General features: G+C 44.8%; 1 protein-coding gene across 7 annotated transcripts in view; it reads left to right on the top strand.

Annotated features, from left to right (window-relative positions):
• The window catches only part of FN1 (fibronectin 1), a 62,169-nt gene that overhangs the window by 15,578 nt on the left and 26,741 nt on the right, over nt 1-19,850 (top strand). For all 7 annotated transcript variants that reach the window (XM_054069435.1, XM_054069436.1, XM_054069437.1 and 4 more), the window contains exons 10-21: nt 721-873; nt 3,429-3,557; nt 5,117-5,260; nt 7,992-8,113; nt 9,285-9,462; nt 9,580-9,756; nt 11,792-11,920; nt 12,032-12,121; nt 12,658-12,852; nt 14,211-14,483; nt 17,924-18,190; nt 19,714-19,808. In XM_054069435.1, the coding sequence (XP_053925410.1) occupies nt 721-873; nt 3,429-3,557; nt 5,117-5,260; nt 7,992-8,113; nt 9,285-9,462; nt 9,580-9,756; nt 11,792-11,920; nt 12,032-12,121; nt 12,658-12,852; nt 14,211-14,483; nt 17,924-18,190; nt 19,714-19,808 (1,952 nt within the window). The remainder of the gene's footprint in view (nt 1-720; nt 874-3,428; nt 3,558-5,116; nt 5,261-7,991; nt 8,114-9,284; nt 9,463-9,579; nt 9,757-11,791; nt 11,921-12,031; nt 12,122-12,657; nt 12,853-14,210; nt 14,484-17,923; nt 18,191-19,713; nt 19,809-19,850) is intronic.

The following is a 19,850-nucleotide window of genomic DNA, read 5'->3' as shown; positions in this document are numbered from 1 at the left end:
TCTAATCATCTCTAGCAGAGACTTAGGCAAGGCCAGAAGGCAATTTTCAGTGTGTCTTTGCTGCATGCCGGTGGTAGACATGCTTCTCAGCTGGTGCAAACTACTGTGAATCCATTAGAGAGGGTTGAAGTGCAGTTTTTTAGCTTTCATCTGCCAAAGCTTCACCCTCATGGCTCATCATGTCCTCCTGCCTGATGTGTGGTTAGGAATAAATCTGTACTTCTCACATCAGCGTGATACCCTGAAAACGGTAGTTGTGTCAAAATCCATGTTGTGGTCTGTTCCTACAATCTGTGCCCACCTCTGATGTCAGGAGGGGCCATGTGGAAGAGAATGGGGCTACCAGTTCTTAAATGAAAGGTGTTTAATACCTAATGGCATTGTAGCATCTCAGGCCTTAAAGAGCTCTTGGAACACATGGGTCTTCACGTGGCTATGTTCACATAGAGGTATGCGTGTAATGAGAACTGACTCACAGCACCCGTTGGACACTGTACAGAAGCTATTTCTAGTAGCTTTCAAATGAGAATTAAAATTTAATGAACCTCTACAAGGGGGTCTGTACTTAGAAAATGTCATCACCCAGCAAAAATGCTATCGAAACTGGGTGGGTGCCTAAAACTGCAGATGAAGAAACCACTGCACACTATGAAAGGGTGTTGCTGTCTATCTTGTTAATTCTGGCTCCATAAAACATCCCATTGCTTTCTTCTCAACCAGCCCATGAAGAAATCTGCACAACCAATGATGGTGTCATGTACCGTGTTGGGGACCAGTGGGACAAACAACACGACATGGGCCACATGATGAGATGTACTTGTGTAGGAAATGGCCGCGGAGAATGGACTTGCATTGCATATTCCCAGCTCAGAGGTATGGACTTCCCTGTTGATGTCAGCACTTCTGTCCAAGTGTCTGGAAAGTGAGAGAAATTGGTTCTTTCTCCCATCATTGTGAATTAGCCCAGGCTGAAAAACTCTGTATCGTGAAGTATTTCTTTGGTGTCTAAAGGGAATCAGAGGAGTTATGTGAAGTTCCCGTGTTATTTATGTGCTGGAAAAGTACTATTTCAGCCTTTGCAGGCTAGCAAGCAGGGGCAAACCTGGATTACCCTAATCAGTAGGTACCCCACCTCCTTTTGTCTACATTTAGGATCAGTGCCCTGTGACTTTGCAGTGAGCTCAGCAGAGGCACCTCTCTCCCTCGAGAACAGACAAAACCCCAGATGAGTCTGAAGTTTGAATGCGGAGCCGTCCAATTTTATTGTTCTGCAGTGAGATTTTCAGTTCCTCTGTGCTGGATTAGCCCTTGGCTGGCTAATCTATATGAAAAGTTGGCAGGGCAACACTGCAATTACTCTCTATTTATTTACTTATTTATATGAGAGGTCCAAGTGGAGAAGTGCTTGAGCAATACCAAAAAAAGAAGACTTAAAAGCACAGACATTTGATCATCCTACAGCTAGCTCGCAGCATTGGCTTCACGTCTGGAAAAGGCAGGGGGGTTGCTGTCAAGCAGCCAAGAAAGGACTCTTTAACACCAGTGCTGAAATCGGATATAATTCGTAGGGGAAGGCTCACTCAAGGGCTTTGGGAAGAGGTTTTTTTTTTTTTATGCACTTCTTTCAAACAGTGAGAAATGCACAACTTAAGGTTCTGCTTTTTTCTGCACATACACGGCTTTCTCTGCAGTTCCATTCTGCAGTTGAAGTGGTCTTTCCTGGCGAGAGAAGGTAGAGATACTTGCAAAGGCAAAGGCTAAGCAGCCAGAGAAGGTCTTTAATGCTCAAAGGAGTGGTTTTGTACTGCTTGGTTTACCCTGCTGCCATGCGTGTGGTGTGGGAAAGTATGATGGACAATGAAGGCCTGGGATTAACTGAGTCACTTCCCCAAGGACAGATGGTCTGTGATTGCCTCTGGAACTGGACTGGGGTCTCTTGGGACCCCGTTAACAAAACAACATGCTTCTGGGGTGGTTTTCATGTTTTTGTCTTTCTGCTCCTTGCTGTGATTAGGCTGGTATTGGGAGTTCTGAGGCAGATCACAGATTGACACATTGCCATTGAACCTGACAGACTTAGAGCGTTGCACTCAAGCACAGGGTCGGGTTACTGCATTTTGAGGGACTGGTAGATTAGTAGACACCAGCAGCATCTTGGGTGTGTAATAGATCTGCTCCTGTCTTGAGTTAAAAACAAAGTGGAGCAGAGAGACCCTGGAGAATAAAATCATGAGCACATTTTTACCTCTCCAGGGCACCTTTATGAATTTTGAGCGGCCCTTTTCTCCTTGTGAAGTTCTAGTGATTTCAGACAGTACTCACCAAGGTATTTCAGTCTAGACTTGCAATCACCAGCACACCAACAGGCTGGGTTGTGAGCAGCCCTGAGGAGAAAGGCTTGGGGTGCTGGTGGAAGAGAAGGTCAATGTGAGCTGGCAGCATGTGCCCAAAAAGATAACCATGTCCTGGGCTGCATACAAAACAGTGGGACCAGCAGAGTGAGAGAAGGGATTCTGCCCTCTGCTCTGCTATTGTGAGACCTCACCCAGAGCCTTGCATTCAATTCTGGAGTCCTCAGCACAGGAAGGACACGGATCTATTGGAGTGAGTCCAGAAGGGGCCATGGAGATGATCTGAGAGCTGGAGAAACTCCTGTACAAGGACAGCCTGAGATATTTGGGGTTGTTCAGCCTGGAGAAAAGAAGGCTCCAGGGAGACCTTAGAGAAGCTTCCAGTACAGAAAGGGGCTCCAGGAAAGCTGAGGAGGTGCTCTTGATCAGTGGGTGCATCATAGGACAAGGGGGAAGTGTTTTAAGCTGCAAGAGGGGAAAATAAGATGAGATCTTAGGAAGAAATGTCTTCCTGTGAGGGTGGTGAGGCCCTGGCCCAGGCTGCCCAGAGTAGTGGTGGCTGCCCCATCCCTGGAGGGGTTCAAGGCCAGGTTGGATGGGGCTTTGAGCAGCGTGATCCAGTGGGAGTTGTTCCTGCCGATGACAGTGGTTTTGGAACTGGATGGGCTTTGAGGTCCCTTCCAACCCAAACCATGCTATGACCTTCCTCAGAGGCGGCAGTGAGAGAGTTAGTGTGGCGGTTTAGATTTTCTGCCACAGATGGAATCTGTCAAAAAGATCAACAGGGCAGCTCTGTAGTTTGAGTAATGTACAGTACTTTGGGCTTCATCCGGCAGGCCTTTTTTCTGCAGGCGTTGCTTGTTTGCACACTGCTGATAAATGAGCTTGGGAGCAGCAGTGTGTATACAGCACTGATCTGTGATGATCACAGGTATCAGGAGGGCTCCCTTTGGCGTGGATGGAGCTTGTCACGGCCAGGATCTGTAAGCGGGTTGAGAGGAGGGGGCAAGGTGCCAAACAAAGTGGTTTTGTCTCGGAGATATTGCTGACAAGCTGTCTCTGCTCCCTCTCAAACAGACCAGTGCATTGTGGATGGCATCACCTATGATGTGAACCAGACTTTCCACAAGCGTCACGATGAGGGACACATGCTGAACTGCACATGCTTTGGCCAAGGCAGGGGGAGATGGAAATGCGATCCTGTTGGTAAGTCACCGTCTTTTCCCGCTTGCCAGATGCGCTCTGGGGCTGTGTAGAAACTGGTTTATGGTATGGTGAAACTGGTGAGTGAATTTGGACCCATCATTGCCCACTTTCTGCCCCAATTTGCTCAAGTGCAAAAGCAGGAGCAGCACTGGATTTGCTGAAGGGTAAGTGAAAGGGGATTCCTAGTTTTAAGGAGATAAGCCGTGTTATCAGGCACACCCCAGAAGCTGATGATGTTACAGTAGTAATGGATTGTGGCAACATAGCTCTTAAAATGGAGCAGGTTGTGGTAGCAGGGTGTGCTAGCCATAGGCTGGAGTGATTTGAGGGAATTCTGATTCTTGAGCTGTTGGGGTCTAGGACCGAGTGCTCATAATGTGCAGGTAGGTACTGATGGTAGCTCAGTTTTCTTTCTCTGTCCTAGAATCTTTACATCTTGTCACTGAACTGAGAAAGAAGCACCAGCGTATAAAAATTAACCGTGGACTAAATTGATTCTTTTGGCTTCCCTTTGTTCTGGCAAAGAGAGCTCAGGATGAGAACATGTGTTCATAGCACTCTGGAGGTTCGCTAAAACCTCATGGCTCTTTGCAGGAATGAGGAGACTTCATCTCTTCTGCCTAACGAACCTAGATCAGAAGATAAGACCCAACTGGTTTGCAAATACAAAATCCAAGAGAATATCAAACTGTTGCCAAGAAAATCTATTAGAACATACTGGTGGCCAAGTTCTGCTTTATTTACAGTAATATCTGTACAGGTTTACTGGAGGAACTTGGATTGCAAAGCTCCTGAAAACCACTACTTTGAAAGAAGGGGAGGGGGGCATTATTTCAGCAAAGGTGCAATCAGTTTAGTTTCGTTGGCTGTCTCTAAACAAGACTCGTGTTTATCTAAGCAAGCATAATGCTCATTCTCACTGAAAATTCCAGTTGAGCCAGAAATGCAAACTAGAAAGCATACTGAAGCGCGAGGGTTGTGTTGTACTTACACTAGCTAAGTTGATTTCAGGATTTTATTTGTCCTCCTTTGGTTTATACCATGGCAAATCTGGAAAAGCTCTGAAAACTAGTGGGTCACTTCAGACTTATAAAGTGTGGCTGAATCCTGCTTAAGCCAGTAGGAATTTTGCCATTGATTTCCTTGAGAGCAGCATGGTTTAGCTTCGGATGAAAGATGAACTTAGTTGACTGGAGCAGAATTGGGCTCCACAATGGATAGTTCATTATAAGTTCTTTCTTGAAGGAACACCCCACTGACTTCACTGGGAGGTTGGCCAGGTGGGCGGCCTGTACTTAACAGTGCCTTCAGAAATGCATTGCAGCTGAATTAGCCCCCGGCATCCAACCTCACACGTGCAGTGGTGTATCAAGAACCCCACTTTGAGATTGTTTCTCTTGCTGCTTTCTCTTTTATGTCACTACACTTGCAGATAAGTGTTGGTGTCATATTCCTTTGTGAAGAAGTCTCTTGTGACTTGTTCTTCTGTGCTTAGCATAGATTTTTCACTATTATTTCTGTAACACACAGTGGTTAACTGGTTTTTTTTGTGCCTTTAGATCAGTGCCAGGATTCAGAAACCCGAACCTTTTATCAAATCGGTGATTCCTGGGAGAAGTACGTCCATGGTGTCAGATACCAGTGCTATTGCTATGGTCGTGGCATTGGAGAATGGCATTGCCAGCCTCTGCAGACCTATCCTGGTAAGAAACCCATCTCATCTGCTTCATAAGACATGAGGAAAGTAATCTTTTCACCCCTCACCTGTTAGGCGTCTATACATTATTCCTTTTCTTTTCCTGTTGAAACAGAACTGTTTTCCCCCTTCCTTGGCATGAACACTGTTATAAAGCGGGGCCTAGGCTGTTAACAGCTATTGCTGAGGCCGGGGTTAGTTTTAGAGTATAACTCTGTTCACACAACTTGGGTTGACATTGCCTCTCGGTATTTAGTGGAATCACACCTGCAATGACCAGTTTCTGTTGCTTAAAGCTCTTACATGTGTAGTCTTTCCTTTTACACTCACTCCAGCAGCAAAATTCACCACAGAATGGAGCATTTTTACTGATCAGTGCCCTGGAGAAATTAAATATTTGAACTTTCTTTTGCCCAGTCAGTTCCAGGAAATCTTTGTAGGGACAGGCAATGCCTGATTGTTGGTTGGTTCTGTTTCACTTCGCTGAACAGAACATGACAAAGGGGAACATCTCTGCTTTCCTGTTTAAGGTTGCAACTGCCACTGTCTTAAACTGAATAAGATGAAATAATGGGGCTGTGTCTTGGCTTCCCTGTTGGGAGGAGAAGACATGCTTACATCACTGGTTCCTCAGCTCATCTCTGAGCGTGAATGTGGAGGAACTGCATAAGTGTTGGATGTAGTAGCTTCAATGCCGGGTTGATTCTCTGCTCTTATATCAAGGTAGATTAAGAAGAATCTGTCCACTCACTGGCTGCAAAGTCTTTATCCCACAAGTGCCCTGCAAGGTAGGAAAGGGAATGTGAGGCTCATTCAGAAAGAGGTTTTAATATAGGTGACCCTGCTGTAGAAGGGGACCAGCCCCTCTGAAGTCTGTTGCATCTAAATCATAGATAGAATCATAGAATAGTTTGGGTTGGAAGGGACCTCAAAGCCCATCCAGTTCCACCCCATGGTATGGGCAGGGACACCTCCCACTGGATCAGGCTGCTCCAAGACCCATTCAACTTGGCCTTGAACACCTCCAGGGATGGGGCAGCCACCACTTCCGTGTGCAACCTGGGCCAGGGCCTCCCCATCCTTACAGGAAAACATTTCTTCCTGGCATCTCATCTAAATGTCCTTTCTTTCAACTTAAAAGTGTTCTCCTTGTCCTATCCCTGCGCTCCTTGATAAAGAGCCCCTCCCCAGCTTTCCTATAGCCCCCACTGTAAGTACTGGAAGGCTTCTTCACATAAATGAGTGAATAATTTATGCTTCACATAAATGAGTGCCCCTCCTCTGTGAGTTGCTTCATGCACATTGTACAGAAGCTCTTGGTGACAGGAGCCTGTTGAACCTCACCTACACCCAGCAGTGCTGTCCATGAACGCACTGTGTTTCTATCCGTAGCTACACAGCTAGTGAGCCAGAGACAAGGAAACAGGACATTCGGCAGACAGAACGAGGGACTGCCTTTCTTTAGGGCAGCAAACCAATGAGGGCAAGACCAGGAAGCACACTTTCTTTGGAATTTCTTTTTTTTTGTTCCCTTGAGTTTCTTACTTGGATTTGCTGAGCTTCATTGACTCCTGTCAGACTGCTTAAACAAACATCTCCCTGAACTATGTGAAATATGCATGCCTCCAGACTGGAGACTGGGGCTTTGGGCTCCTTTAGGCACAAGAGTGATTGAAAGTGTGTAAATAAACCAAATCTAATGTTTCTGAATGCAGGTTTGGGGTTAGGTGAGCTTTGAAATGTGTTTGCCTGGAAGTCCCATTGAATATGGAGCAGCTATAGATGTTACTCAGTTGTCCAAATAAATTATAATTTGAAATGCTGGGAGTGAGGGGAGGGTGAACCCATTTAATGGCTAGAACAAGACACTTCCCTGCTGATTCCAGACTGCTGGGGTTTTCTGTGAGCACAGCGCTGCTGAGTGTTCAGTGAAACCTCCCCAGCAGGGCTGGGAGGCACTGAAAGGAGAACCATGGGATCATAATACCTTCCTTCCTTTATTAGAGGGCTTTGTGGAGAAAATACGCTTGAGCCTGATTTAGCTAAATGCCATCAGTAGTTTTAAGCACTAGAGTGTTGCTGAACTTGTATTTCCATGAATTTATGTCCCTAATTTGCCTTAAGAATTCCACCAACCCTTCTGGTGTGGTTTGTGTGTGGTAGACGTGCCTCACGCCTGTGGAGTGCTCCACAATGTCATGAAAATTCAGTGTTTCAAGTCAACTGATGAAAAAAACTAGTAAAATAATAAAAGATTAATATCTCTTTGCCAGGTGTACTCTATGTCAGGTCAGGAATTTGCCCTCACCATGCCACTAGAACAGACCTGGATTGGGCAGATATTTCTCATCTATTTCCCTGCTCCCAGTGCAGTAGATATTAACTGGTGAAATATGTTAGTTGCTGGGAAGCTCTCTCTCTTTGAACAATGTGACTTTGCTTTGCTGTTTTTTTCTATACTAGACCACTCTGGTTTTCTGTTGCATTGATAACTCACAGAGAATTAACCCAAGCCCAAAACCAATTAACCCAAACAGCAAGTGTTGACTCATCCACAGAATATATTTTAAAAAATCACCTCTCCAAGTAGCAATGAAGCATTAGGGATGGAAAGATAATAAATCTTATTTCCTGTGTATAGAAATAGTGAGCCACACACCCTGCTTTTTGATGAATCTATGGTGAAGGCAGAAGAAAAGCATTGCCGGTATGTTAAAAATTTCAATTCTTTTTTTCAGGGTCATCTGGGCCTGTTCAGGTGATCATCACAGAGAGTACAAATCAGCCAGACTCGCATCCCATACAGTGGAACGCTCCCGAACGATCTCACATCACCAAGTACATCTTGCGCTGGAGACCCGTGAGTACCACATTCCTCCATCAAAAAGACTTTATTTTGCATTTTCTAGTGTCTTAAGAGAAGTGTCTGACACAATTTCAGTGAACTTTAGTTGCTGATTCAATGTCCTTGTCCTGTCGAGGTCAACAGTTACTCTGGGGATCAAAGACATCCCGTGCTGTATAAACACTTAATGTTTTCCTGCCTAAACTTTATTGGTCACCATGTTCATGAAGTATCTTATTAACCAAAGCACTGTCGCTGTAGCAGCTATGTTTATATCCTTCCTCACTGTATATCCTTGTGGAAGCTTCTTTATGCTAAGAAACGTCATTTTAGTACCATATGCATTTCTAGAGACAAGTGGGATAGTTTTTATCCTATTAATGAGGAGAGAAAAATGAGTAGGATTTGAAGATCTAAACAGGCGGCATAGGATTGAATGAACGGTCATCTCCCATCTTCTGTGAAGTCTAACCCAACACTGGTTACCGCTGCTTGTTGGTTCTCTCATATTTGAGGAATGATTTGTTTTAGCCAACGTACATGAGTTGTGTTACAGTTCCCCTGAGTACAGCTGCACAAAAGACCGCTTAATGATTAAGAACATTAGTACCTCCATGCTATGTGTTTTTGTGAGAACAATAAAGGCCCTGATCCAAAGCCATTAAAGGCACTCAAGTCTCTTTACTGACTTCAGTGTATCTTGGATCAAGGCCGGAATGAAATGGACTTTAAAGGACTGGGGTACAAACCTCAGAGGATGGAGCATTACTTTAGTGCTTCCCATAGAGTTCAAACACAGGGTAGAAGGAAAGAACTTTTCTGTATATTGTTTTCAGATGATGGCTTAGAGTGTTCCTGTGAACAGCCTTCAAATATGCATTTTCCAGGCATTTTTGATAAAGGCATGAGTGTAGTGCATATTACAAATAATGGACAAAGTTCAAAGCTAGATTGTTTTTCAGTCTACCCCAGTAAAACTTAACCACCTAAAATGTCATTAGCCCTGCTTCCTGGCATACCTTTCTCATCTCTTTTTTACTTGACTCTGTCTGTTTGTTGGCTGTTTGAGCCTTATCTGTGTTTGAATATCACTGTCCTTGGTAACCACAGAGAAGATTCCGTCACCAGATACCCCTTCTTGCAGGATAGGGAATCTTTTGTTATTCAGGTGTCCTTGCTCTTGCAGAAAAGCTCCGGAAGGCCATGGAAGGAAGCCACCGTCCCTGGCTACCAGAACTCCTACACCATCTCAGGCCTGAAGCCTGGTGTGATATATGAAGGACAGCTCATCAGTGTTCAGCGATATGGCCACAAAGAAGTCACCCGCTTTGATTTTACCACAACCAGCACCACCGCAGTGACAAGTGAGTTGAACAGCAGGGCGTTCTGATAAACCTAATCTCCTTCACCTGATTTTTTTCGTGTATCCCAGTTAACACAAAAGTAGTGATGATTAATGAAACATCTCTTCTCTCGTGTAGGCAATACTGTTTCAGGAGAGACAACTCTTCTTCCTCCTGTGGTTGCTACTTCAGAGTCAGTCACTGAAATCACATCCAACAGCTTTGTCGTCTCCTGGGTTTCTGCTTCTGACACAGTTTCTGGATTCCGTGTGGAGTATGAGCTGAGTGAGGAGGGCGATGAGCCACAGTATCTTGGTGAGACAATATTTGATTCTACTAGACCAAAGCATTGCTAGCAGTACGCAGCTGTTTGCTGTGACGATCAGTGTAGCTAGTGTAAACAGTGAGGATCTCACTGGCTTTCAGTATGATCCTGTTAAGACATGAGAGCAGCAGGACTGGCGCAGATTAAAAGCTCACTTAGCTTATTGTCCTTTCTGCATCAAAAGCTGTAAGTTCATGTCCAAGGAAGAGTAGGAAAGCAAGGCAAGTATATAGGAGTACCCCTTCAGAATGCTCTCAAAATCCTGCAGAGAACTCCCTGAGCTGGTGGTCATGGATTTGTAATAACTGTGGATAGATACATTGATTCTTCAACTCCATAAATTTGTCCAGTCTTTCTCCTTTTGAAATAATGTAAACTTACAAGCTTCCACAGCTTCCTTACGTGGGCACCAGAACCAAGCCTATTTTCTGAATCTGCCAGCTGGCCAATTTCCTTTCCTCTATCTTTGTCCTTCCATCAGGACAGACAGAGAGAAATCTTTCCCAAATGCCCCTTCTGGCCTACTCATCATCTAATGACTGTCCGTTCCAGTCCACTCTGTCAGTTGTTTTCTTTGGATCAGATCTTATTCGTCTTTGATAACGTGACATCTTAGCTAAACCAGGAAGTTGGTTAAAGGTACTGGGCTCAGACGTGGGAATTTAATCCGCTTCTCCTACAGTAGAGCCTGTGTCACCACATGTAATTTCATCTTAACCTGTTTTTCTGAATTTCCGGCTCAACAGTGCAATATCTCACAAGGATTTGAGGTTATAAGAGCTATTAGGACATCAGTGCGATAGAAGAACACCATGAGTAAAAGAACAGTAATCCCCTAACCTAATAATTCTCCCTGGACGGTTGCCCCTGTGAGCTCACAGGCTTGGACTCTTACAGGAGTGCCTTATGCTGGGACTGCCAGCACCATCACCACCTTTCTTGTCTGCTCGTTGGCTGCCCAGACAACTGAGCTGTGTTGTGAAGCATCTCCTGAGCTCATCTGTCTACAGACATAGGTTTCACAGGCAAATTGAAAGGCAATTCCCAGTTTCCCTTACGAAGCTTCTTTCAGTCTGGCCAGCAAGGAGCTGCTTCGTGGTGAATTTTACATCTGGCATGTAGGTGGACATCTGGGGGATGGGAGGCGGGGGAGAAGTTCATCAGTCCTTGTATTTTCATTCTTCTACACTCATGAGTCAGTCTTTCCGCATAATCTGCTCATGTGAAAGCTTTTCCATATATTTCTGTATTGGAAATACAACGGTCAGGCTACGAAATGAGGACTCTGTTAGCTGAGGTGGCTCAATGCCAGCTGTGCACAGGGGCTGCTGCTCAAGTTGCCCTGTGGTATCACACAACAGGCCTTGCCATCCTAGATAGTGCCCACTTGCTGAGCGTAGAGGCCTGTCCCAGCTCTCCACACAACTTTTCTAATGTGAGCTAAAGACACAGTGCAGAGCAATTGCTGTTTTATTGCAGGAAGACTGTGATCCAGCCCAGATTAGAACGGAGGTCTGAATTCACTTTTGGGCCCCTCACTACAGGAAAGTCATTGAGGTGCTGGAGCACATCCAGAGAAGGGGAACAGAGCTGGTGAAGGGGTTGGAGGACAAGTGTTATGAGGAGCAGCCATGGGAACTGAGGTTGTTTAGCCTGGAGAAAAGGAGGCTGAGGGGAGAACTTATAGGAAGTTGTAGCGAGGTGGGTGCTGGTCTCCTCTCCCAAGTGACAAGTGATAGGATGAGAGGAAATGGCCTCAAGTTGAACCAGGGCAGGTTAAGACTGCACATAAGGAAGTTTCTTCACTGAAACAGAGGCTGCCCAGGGAGGTGGTGGAGTCCCCATCCCTGGAGGTGTTTAAAAGACAGGCAGATGAGGTGCTCAGGAATCTGGTTTAGTAGTGGACAGGTATGGCTGGACAAGTTCTCAAAGGTCTTTTCCAACCAAGTGATTATTCCATTTGGAGAGAAGGCAAAAATTGCCATAGAATTGCTAAGGCCATCTTTTCTTCCCTGCCTTCTATAGATCTTCCAAGCACAGCCACTTCTGTCAACATCCCTGACTTGCTTCCCGGCCGCAAGTATATTGTTAATGTCTATCAGATCTCTGAAGAAGGCGAGCAGAATTTGATCCTGTCTACTTCACAGACCACAGGTAGGTGTGGGTGGATGTTGCTGCATTTTGCAAGCTGTTTTTCTTTGCTCCATAAATTTGTGTTACCTCTTATCCTCACGCTTGCTGTCTTCTGCTTATTCCCTTAAACAGCTCCTGATGCACCTCCTGATCACACTGTGGAAAGCGTAGATGACACGTCAATTGTCATTAGCTGGAGCAGACCCCAGGCTCCCATCACAGGTCTGTCTAATTGGAGGGCACCTGCTTTTCACTGTTGGTAGAAGCTGAAATCTTGCTAAATAAGAAAATGCAGTGTAACTCTGGGACAGGGGTTTGGTGGTATGAGAGACCAGCTGGAAAGCACGTGGGCAGTTTAACATTTGCTTGGTTTCACTGTCCGAACCAAACAGTTCCGGAGGCTGCATGAAAAACGTTTCCTTCTAAATTTGTGTTAAATGAAACCATGCCCCATGACCTTCTCTTTGTACGTGTCATCCAGACCATCCCGGAACAAGCATAAGGACTGTATAGACCCTAAATCCACATGTCAAAGCTTAGAAATATTCAAAATATCCAGGTCAGATTATGCTTTGTAAGGCAATATGAGTGTGTGGTCTGTAGATGGGATGTGACCACAGGCAAGCCGTAGATCCCACTGAAGTTCAAGGCTATTTTTATGAAACCTCAGTGGAGAGATGAGTTCAGATCATTTCTAGCATCCCTTGTGCTGGGTTGCTGACTGTGGCTAAGGACTATATATATCTCATTTGCTTTAGGCTACAGAATTATCTACACGCCCTCCGTGGAAGGCAGCAGCACAGAGCTCAACCTTCCTGACACTGCTACCTCTGTGACACTCAGTGACTTGATGCCAGGTGTCCAGTACAACATCAGCATCTATGCAGTGGAAGAAAATCAGGAAAGTACTCCTGTCTTCATCCAACAGGAAACCACAGGTGTCCCACGCACAGGTAATGGTCAGCACGTTCTCTTTTAGTATGTAGAGCCAAATCACAATGCAGGCTTACATTGCTCTAGCTAAATGAATCCTAAAATGGACTTAATATGGGGTATTTTTGTCATTGTTGTTGCATTTTTCAATTGTAAATGTCACTGGTATTGAAGTCCTACAGTGAAGTGACACAATCAAGCCACCTCTCTACATTAACGGGGTTGTAATTGCTAGAGATCGGACTGCAGGCAGGTCAAAAGGTTGGTCTTGCGTTGTGTCTATGGAAAAATCAAGAGTTTTCTAAGTTGTCTTCAGGGGATTCTGCTAAGAGATCTTCCTAAGAGCCTGCTAAATCATTTTCCCTCAGAACTCGGCCTGCAGATATTTAAGTTGATGTACTCAAGAAGCCACAAGGCAAATGCAAATCACTCACCTGACTTCTGCCTCTCCCTTCCAGTCTTAACCATTATTTTCCATTGCAGTCGGTGGGGCTGGTAGATTGCTTAGCATTAACTGATGTGCCGAAATAACACCATACGATATCGTCTTGAGGCATCCACAATTTAAAAAACTACTGGTTTCAGGGTTCTTGAAGTATCCAGTTGGGCTGAATAGCCAAACCAAAGAAAGGGTAGTGAAAGAACTGGGATCTGATGTGGTAGCAGTGGAATTTGATGGTCCTGCAAGTTGAAAACACGTGTTTGCAGATGGGAATTTACCAGGAAGCAACTCAGCTCAATGATTTTATGGTTTGGCATCTGTATCATCCAAAAATGTGCGTTGGTTAACCTTGGAGCAGTATCGGTCCTAATCTGAAGAAATTTAATTTGAACATAGGAATTTGAGGGTGCAGCACTGTGGACCAACGCAGAGGGAAATGGATTTTGTCTTTGACTACAGTAGGCCAGATCAGCCCCTGTACTTGTTTGATTATAAAAGATGGATTTTAAGTTAATTATAGACATTCAGAACATGCCATGGTTTTTGAACAGTCCCTTTTAATTTTAAAAGGAGGTTCTTGTTTCCAGACCCTGAAGTATTTTTTTGCCCCCTAAGCTTTTGGTTCTGCATACACTTCAAGTTCTGCAGCTTACTCCATCTGGTCTTTCAGTTCTTTGTGTGACAGTGAGATAACTTCTGTCGCTGAAGGCACGAAATACTTTGTGCAGTGACATTTTGAATTGTTGTCTGCTTGACTGTTGCCTGGGAATGTGTGTATGCATGGTTACAGCAAAGTTACTGTGACATATTTAACCTGGTAAATATTCTTGGGCCCTCCATTGTTCAATCAAAATTCACTGTCTTTCATGTAAACCTAGAGCTTCTCCCAGTTGTGAAGGGCTCCCTCTTAACACAGTTCTGTCGCTCTGCTTTCAGATGAAGTTCCTTCACCCAAAGATCTGCAGTTTGTGGAAGTTTCTGATATCAAGATCACCATCATGTGGACCCCACCACCCAGCCAGGTTTCTGGCTATCGAGTGGAAGTGATCCCCGTCAATCGCCCTGGCCAGCACGGACAGAGGCTGCCTATCACCAGGAGCTCTTTTGCTGAAGTTGTTGACCTGCTCCCAGGAACAACCTATCTCTTTAAGATTTTTGCTGTGAGCCACGGCAGGGAGAGCAAACCTTTGACTGGAGAGCAAACCACCAGTAAGTGTCTTTCCTTCATACTTTTTTTCAGCCTTTTGAAGTGCTTATTTCTCTGTCGCTTAGAGAAATGTATAAACAGAGCACTTAAAGTGCAGCAGTTATAGCCCAGGAGGTATCCCATAACTAGAATGACAGGGCTGGGAATTCATTCACTCAAACAATGATCACTTCAGCAGATTTATCCTCCTTCAGGGCTTTCCAATGGGAGTTTAACTCTCATGGCACTTTAAAACAATTTCGTATGGCTGGAATTCAACTTTTTTATTACTGACTGAGAATTGATGGGCCCTGCAGTTCTTTTACAGCACAGATCGCAGCTGTGATTTCTCTTTTTTTTTTTTGAGGATATCTTAGGGCGGATTTCAGTGTGACTTAGGAACCTTGCTGAGATTGTTCTGAAAATCCCTATCTCCTTTCTGACAGCTACATTCCTATTTGGCTCCCCTGTCAGCAGTAGGAGTCCTGCATGCACAAGTAAGGGCAGGCCTTGTCATTAAAAGGACTGCATTTCAGCTTGGCCACAGCCTGGCTTCCCACAGGCTGCCTCAACACCCCAGGAATCTCACTGTCATCCCGGTGAAACCTGGTCTGCGGCAACCTCAATGCTCGGTTGACAAGAGCTGCGGGGAGCAGATCTTTTTCATGAAGGGTCACGCAGAACTCAGTTGCTAATGACACATCACTAGCGTGAGGCAAGATGACAAGCAAAGTGCTGTCAGGCATTGCTTTTTGCTTTGCAGAAGCACAGAGGTGAAAAGCAATGTAGGCTTTCAGATGCAAGAGGAGGAGTTTAGCGTGCGTTCAAGTGCTGATCTCCATTTTTGATACAGGAGAAGCTGACCAGGCAGGACCTGGGATGTGGTTCATTTAAACAGGTCCTGTTTATTGGGCAATGGAAGGGTAACTCGGTGTTTGTGGTGTTCCTTGACTGGGTCACGTTATTCAAAGGACTGAAATTCAGCTTTGTACATCTGCTGCTGTTCTCACATTTGTCAATAAATGAGAGCAACTTCCGAGAACCCAGCCCAACTGTTTCAAAGATGAGAGGGAAGGAAATGAAATGAGATAATCAGTAAATATAGCCATGCTGTTTGAGAAATACTGTTTACTTACATCCATGAAGTTAGAAGCCAGGAATATTGCTTCTCGCTCTGATCATCCCCCTAGATGTGCAGGGAGAATGGGATCCATGTTTGTCCTTTGACACAGACATCTGATCTGAGTCTAACATAGATGGCGTGAACACCTTCCCTCCTCTTCCCAGAGAGGCTTTCAAAAGCAAGGATGTGACTTAGGAGTCTGCAGTCTCTTGGAAGCATTTAGAACAAGAGCAGCTCAGTTCCCGGTTAGATCTGTAAGGTTTTGTGGTTGTTTTCAGGAGCCTTGGCAAGATGTAGAGCCCCTCTGAAAGTTCACACACTGAGGTGTACACGGAAGCATAGACATTTGATTCAGAAAGCACAGGGCTAGTTACAAATGTCTGGAATCATTTTCCATAGGCTATGATCATCTGCTTAACTGCTTTGGCTGAACCACATATCAGAAAGTATTCACATAAATTGCATCCTGTAATCGAAAGTCCTGGGAAACAGAAATCCTTCAGAGTTCCCAAGGAAAACCCTGCAGCAACAGCCTCTTCCCACGATGTAGATGTGATTCTCTTTTTGGCCTTCCGTTAAAAAAGCAGTCTAGAAATAAACTCCGAGTGTGTGTGTGTGTGTGTGTTGCTTTTCAATCTTCCCCTTTTTCCTTTAGGGTGGGGAGAGGAAGTGATAAAAGCTTAATAGAGCTGGCAAATTAAATCGTGCAGAAAGGAGCGGACTGTAGGCTACAAATGAGAGGGAGATGCAGTCCTTGTGAGATGTGACCTAGTACAGATCTAAGCACCAAGAAGAGATAAAGCTGACTCTCAGCCAATGGGCTGGAGATGAGCCTAAGGAGGGTCACCCTCATCCTTTGTCTTTTAGAACTATCTTCCCGACTTTGCAAGTGGTGGAGGACAGAAATCCTTAGTTCCTTTCCCCTCCCCCCTCAGAAAGGGAGAAAACATGTGGGGAGAAAGCTGAAAGGACAAAAAATGCTTCCCGCTGAATCACTGGGAGAGTGATGAAAACATTAGTTTTTATCACGAAAATGCTATTTGCTTAGGAGGCAAAAAAAGCATTTGCCATGAAAAAAAAGAGCCTTTCCTTGCTGCTTTTAATTTCAACATATGATTGGAACCTAGAAAAGGTGGGAAACTTGCCATGTAGACACTATAAACCGCAGCCAGTTCTACCCTGCCTGCTGTGGGGGCAAATTGCTGAGGTGTCTTTCCCCACTCTGAACCTCTCTTATCTCGGCCAAAGGCAGCGACGTCTCTGCCATTCACCACATGCCAGTGCAGTGCTGAAGGAGCTGTGTTGATACAGCCCCTTGTTGCTGTTGTTTCTCTGGGTTATCAGTCTCCGGAGCTTCCCAGGGACAGTGATAAAAAGGGGAGGAAGCCTGGTAAGAGCTGTTGCATGAGTCCCACGAGAGAGATCAGCGTGCTTAGGATTGTTGTGTAGTCAGTTCCACTGTGTGATTAGTTTTAAGGAGATCTAGGAATTGGTTTTCTGCAGAAAGTCGCTGACTGTTATTTATTTTCACGTTAAAATGACAGAGTGGGAGTGTTTTGTTTTGGAAAGGGATTTTGAGAAAGCAGGGAGTAGGACTAGGGCAAGGATTTAAAAGTATAAATCTTTTCAGTGCAAAAGGGCTAAAGTTAGGTTTCTGTGCTTATGCTGACAAGTCTAAACCGAGCAGATCTGTAAAAAATGCTCAGCATTCATGAGAAACTATTGAAATTCCTGAGTGCGGTTGGGTTCATCTGTCTCGCCTCCACTGTTAGCTTGACTTCCCCTGGGATGGGTAAGAATGGCAGCGACACAAATCAGCGCAGCCCAGAATGCACACAACTGCCTGGTCCAGGATGTTATGGATGGCACCGAGGTGTGGATATTGTTATTTCATTTCTATTGTAATGGTTTGAAGCTGAAAGAGGGGAGATTGAGATGAGGTATTAGGAAAAAATGTTTTCCTGTGATGGTGGTGTGACGTCCTGGCCCAGGTTGCCCAGAGAAGCTGTAGCTGCCCCATCCCTGGAGATTTTCAAGGCCAGGTTGGATGGGGCTTGCAGCAACTTAATGCAATGGGAGGTGTCCCTGCCCATGGCAGGGGGTTGGAACCAGATGGTCTTTGAGGTCCCTTCCAATCCAAACCATCTGTGATTCTATGATTCCCAGCTCTCTCATGGTCCCCACCTTCTCTCTTCCCTACTGTTGCACTTTTGGGAAATACAGGCTCAACAACCTCATTGGACCCTTTTTTTTTCTGCATTTTCTGAATGCGCTTATGAAGCAGGGGGGAGGTAGAGATTCAGCTCTAAAACTGACGCATGCTACATTTTTCTTCCCCAGAACTTGATGCCCCCACCAACCTGAGATTCCTCAATACCACGGAGCACTCAGTGTTAGTGTTGTGGACACGGCCCCGTGCTGTGATCACGGGATACCGGCTGACTGCAGGTCCCACAAGAGGAGGTCAACCACGCACCTACAACGTGGGACCTTCTGCCACCAAGTACCTTCTCAGGAACTTGCAGCCGGGCACCGAGTACACCGTGTACCTTGTGGCAGTTAAAGATGACTTGCAAAGTGCTAGGGCGACCGGAGTCTTCACAACTTGTGAGTATAATACGCACGTATTCCTCTTCCCTAACACCCTGGCTGTTTCTTCAGAACTCATACTGAAACTGGCTATTGTGAACTGGTTTAAAGGAGCCTTTTGAAGTAGTCTTCCAGCAGAACTGCTTGGGAAATATTCCCTGTTCTTCTTTCTGAAATATTTGGCAGGAAAAGGAGAGTTATTTGCATCAGAAAACTTTTAGTAAAATGTACTTAAGCGTTTTGGTGATTAAAAACAAAAGGGGTAACTTACTACTGATATCTCAGATTCTGTTTAACTGGATGAAAAAGATTGAGTTTTACTTGATCTTTCCAGTTGTTTGGGTTTGGCACAACAAATGAGGGAAAGCAAACAGCTCCCTTAAAATGGGCAATGAATAATTAGCCTGTCATCTGTATAAAGCCGAAGGCATTTGTTTCTTGAGCCCAACCAAACCATCTAAGGCAGCTCCACTGCAGTTACAGAAATTGATACAAACATTGGGTTCTATCCTCCTTTTATTTTTCTTTTAAATTTCAGTCATCTGTAATTGTGCTGCTGTCTTGGAAGAAATATTAAGCACGTTTTGGGAGAAAAGGGAATTCTATAAGAGCCCACACATACTTCTAGAAAGAACAAATAGATTCACTGTTTAAATAATGATGAAACAGTCGTATAAAAAATCTCAAAGCCATCCAAGCACAGAACCACATCCTCTTTTCAAAAGAGTGTGGTTTCCTTTAGAACAATGTTAAACTAAAATAAAGGTTCAAACTTTTAATCAGAGAAACACTGCTAACCTTGGCAAGGGTCTTTTTGCTGACAAACAGCCTTATCTGTAAATATCTCTAAATTATGATATGACTGAGTATCCTAGATCAATATTGCCTTTGAACTCTCGCTTATCTGAATGAAACCAGTCCGATTTAAGACTATAGGCTAATAAACTGAGTCTCTTTGTTAATAATGAGTTCAATTCAGATTTAACTCAGTGAAGTTATTTGGACTCATTCTGGGGTACAGAATGGCTTTGGCATCTGTGTGATGCTCCTGACAGATATCAGTGAGAGCATTAGATTCCTCAGACTGAGCTCTGTTTAACTCTGCTGACTTCAAAGGAGTTGAAGGTATTGGGACAGCTGGGTGACAGACAAGATTGCAGTGTTTGGCGGATTGAATGGCATATAGTGGGTAAAGGAAAAAGCTGCTTTTTGAGGAACACTTCAGGTACCATGCCAGGAACAATGTTCCCTGAATTCTTAGGGTTGGATGCATAGAGGACGTATCAGGCCCAGTTAAATACTTTGTTCAGGAACAATAATACCACTGGCTATGAGTAGACCGCTTGCATACCATGTCTGTCAAGGCCAGCAGCAGATAGAGTCAGCTGTCAGATCTCTCGCAAATCACTGGATTGTCAAAAGGAATATAGTTCGGCACTCATGACATCCCTTTTGCTATTTGGACTGCTACAGGTCGGGTTTTCTACCTGCCTGGTGCCATCACAGCAGCTCGACTTCAACTCTCTCAATTTGCTTTACAGATCAGCCAGTTGGCTCTGTTCCTCCTTTCAACACAGAAGTGACAGAGACGTCTATTGTCATCACCTGGACACCTGCCCCGAGGATTGGTTTCAAGGTAGGAGAAACTGAAGTCCCATGTTCCTTTTCTCTTCTTGCT

Source organism: Cuculus canorus, chromosome 6 (genome assembly GCF_017976375.1).
Source record: "Cuculus canorus isolate bCucCan1 chromosome 6, bCucCan1.pri, whole genome shotgun sequence".
Lineage (NCBI taxonomy): Eukaryota > Metazoa > Chordata > Aves > Cuculiformes > Cuculidae > Cuculus > Cuculus canorus.
The sequence above is the reverse complement of the archived record's forward strand: the minus strand, read 5'-3'. Positions and strand labels throughout refer to the sequence as shown.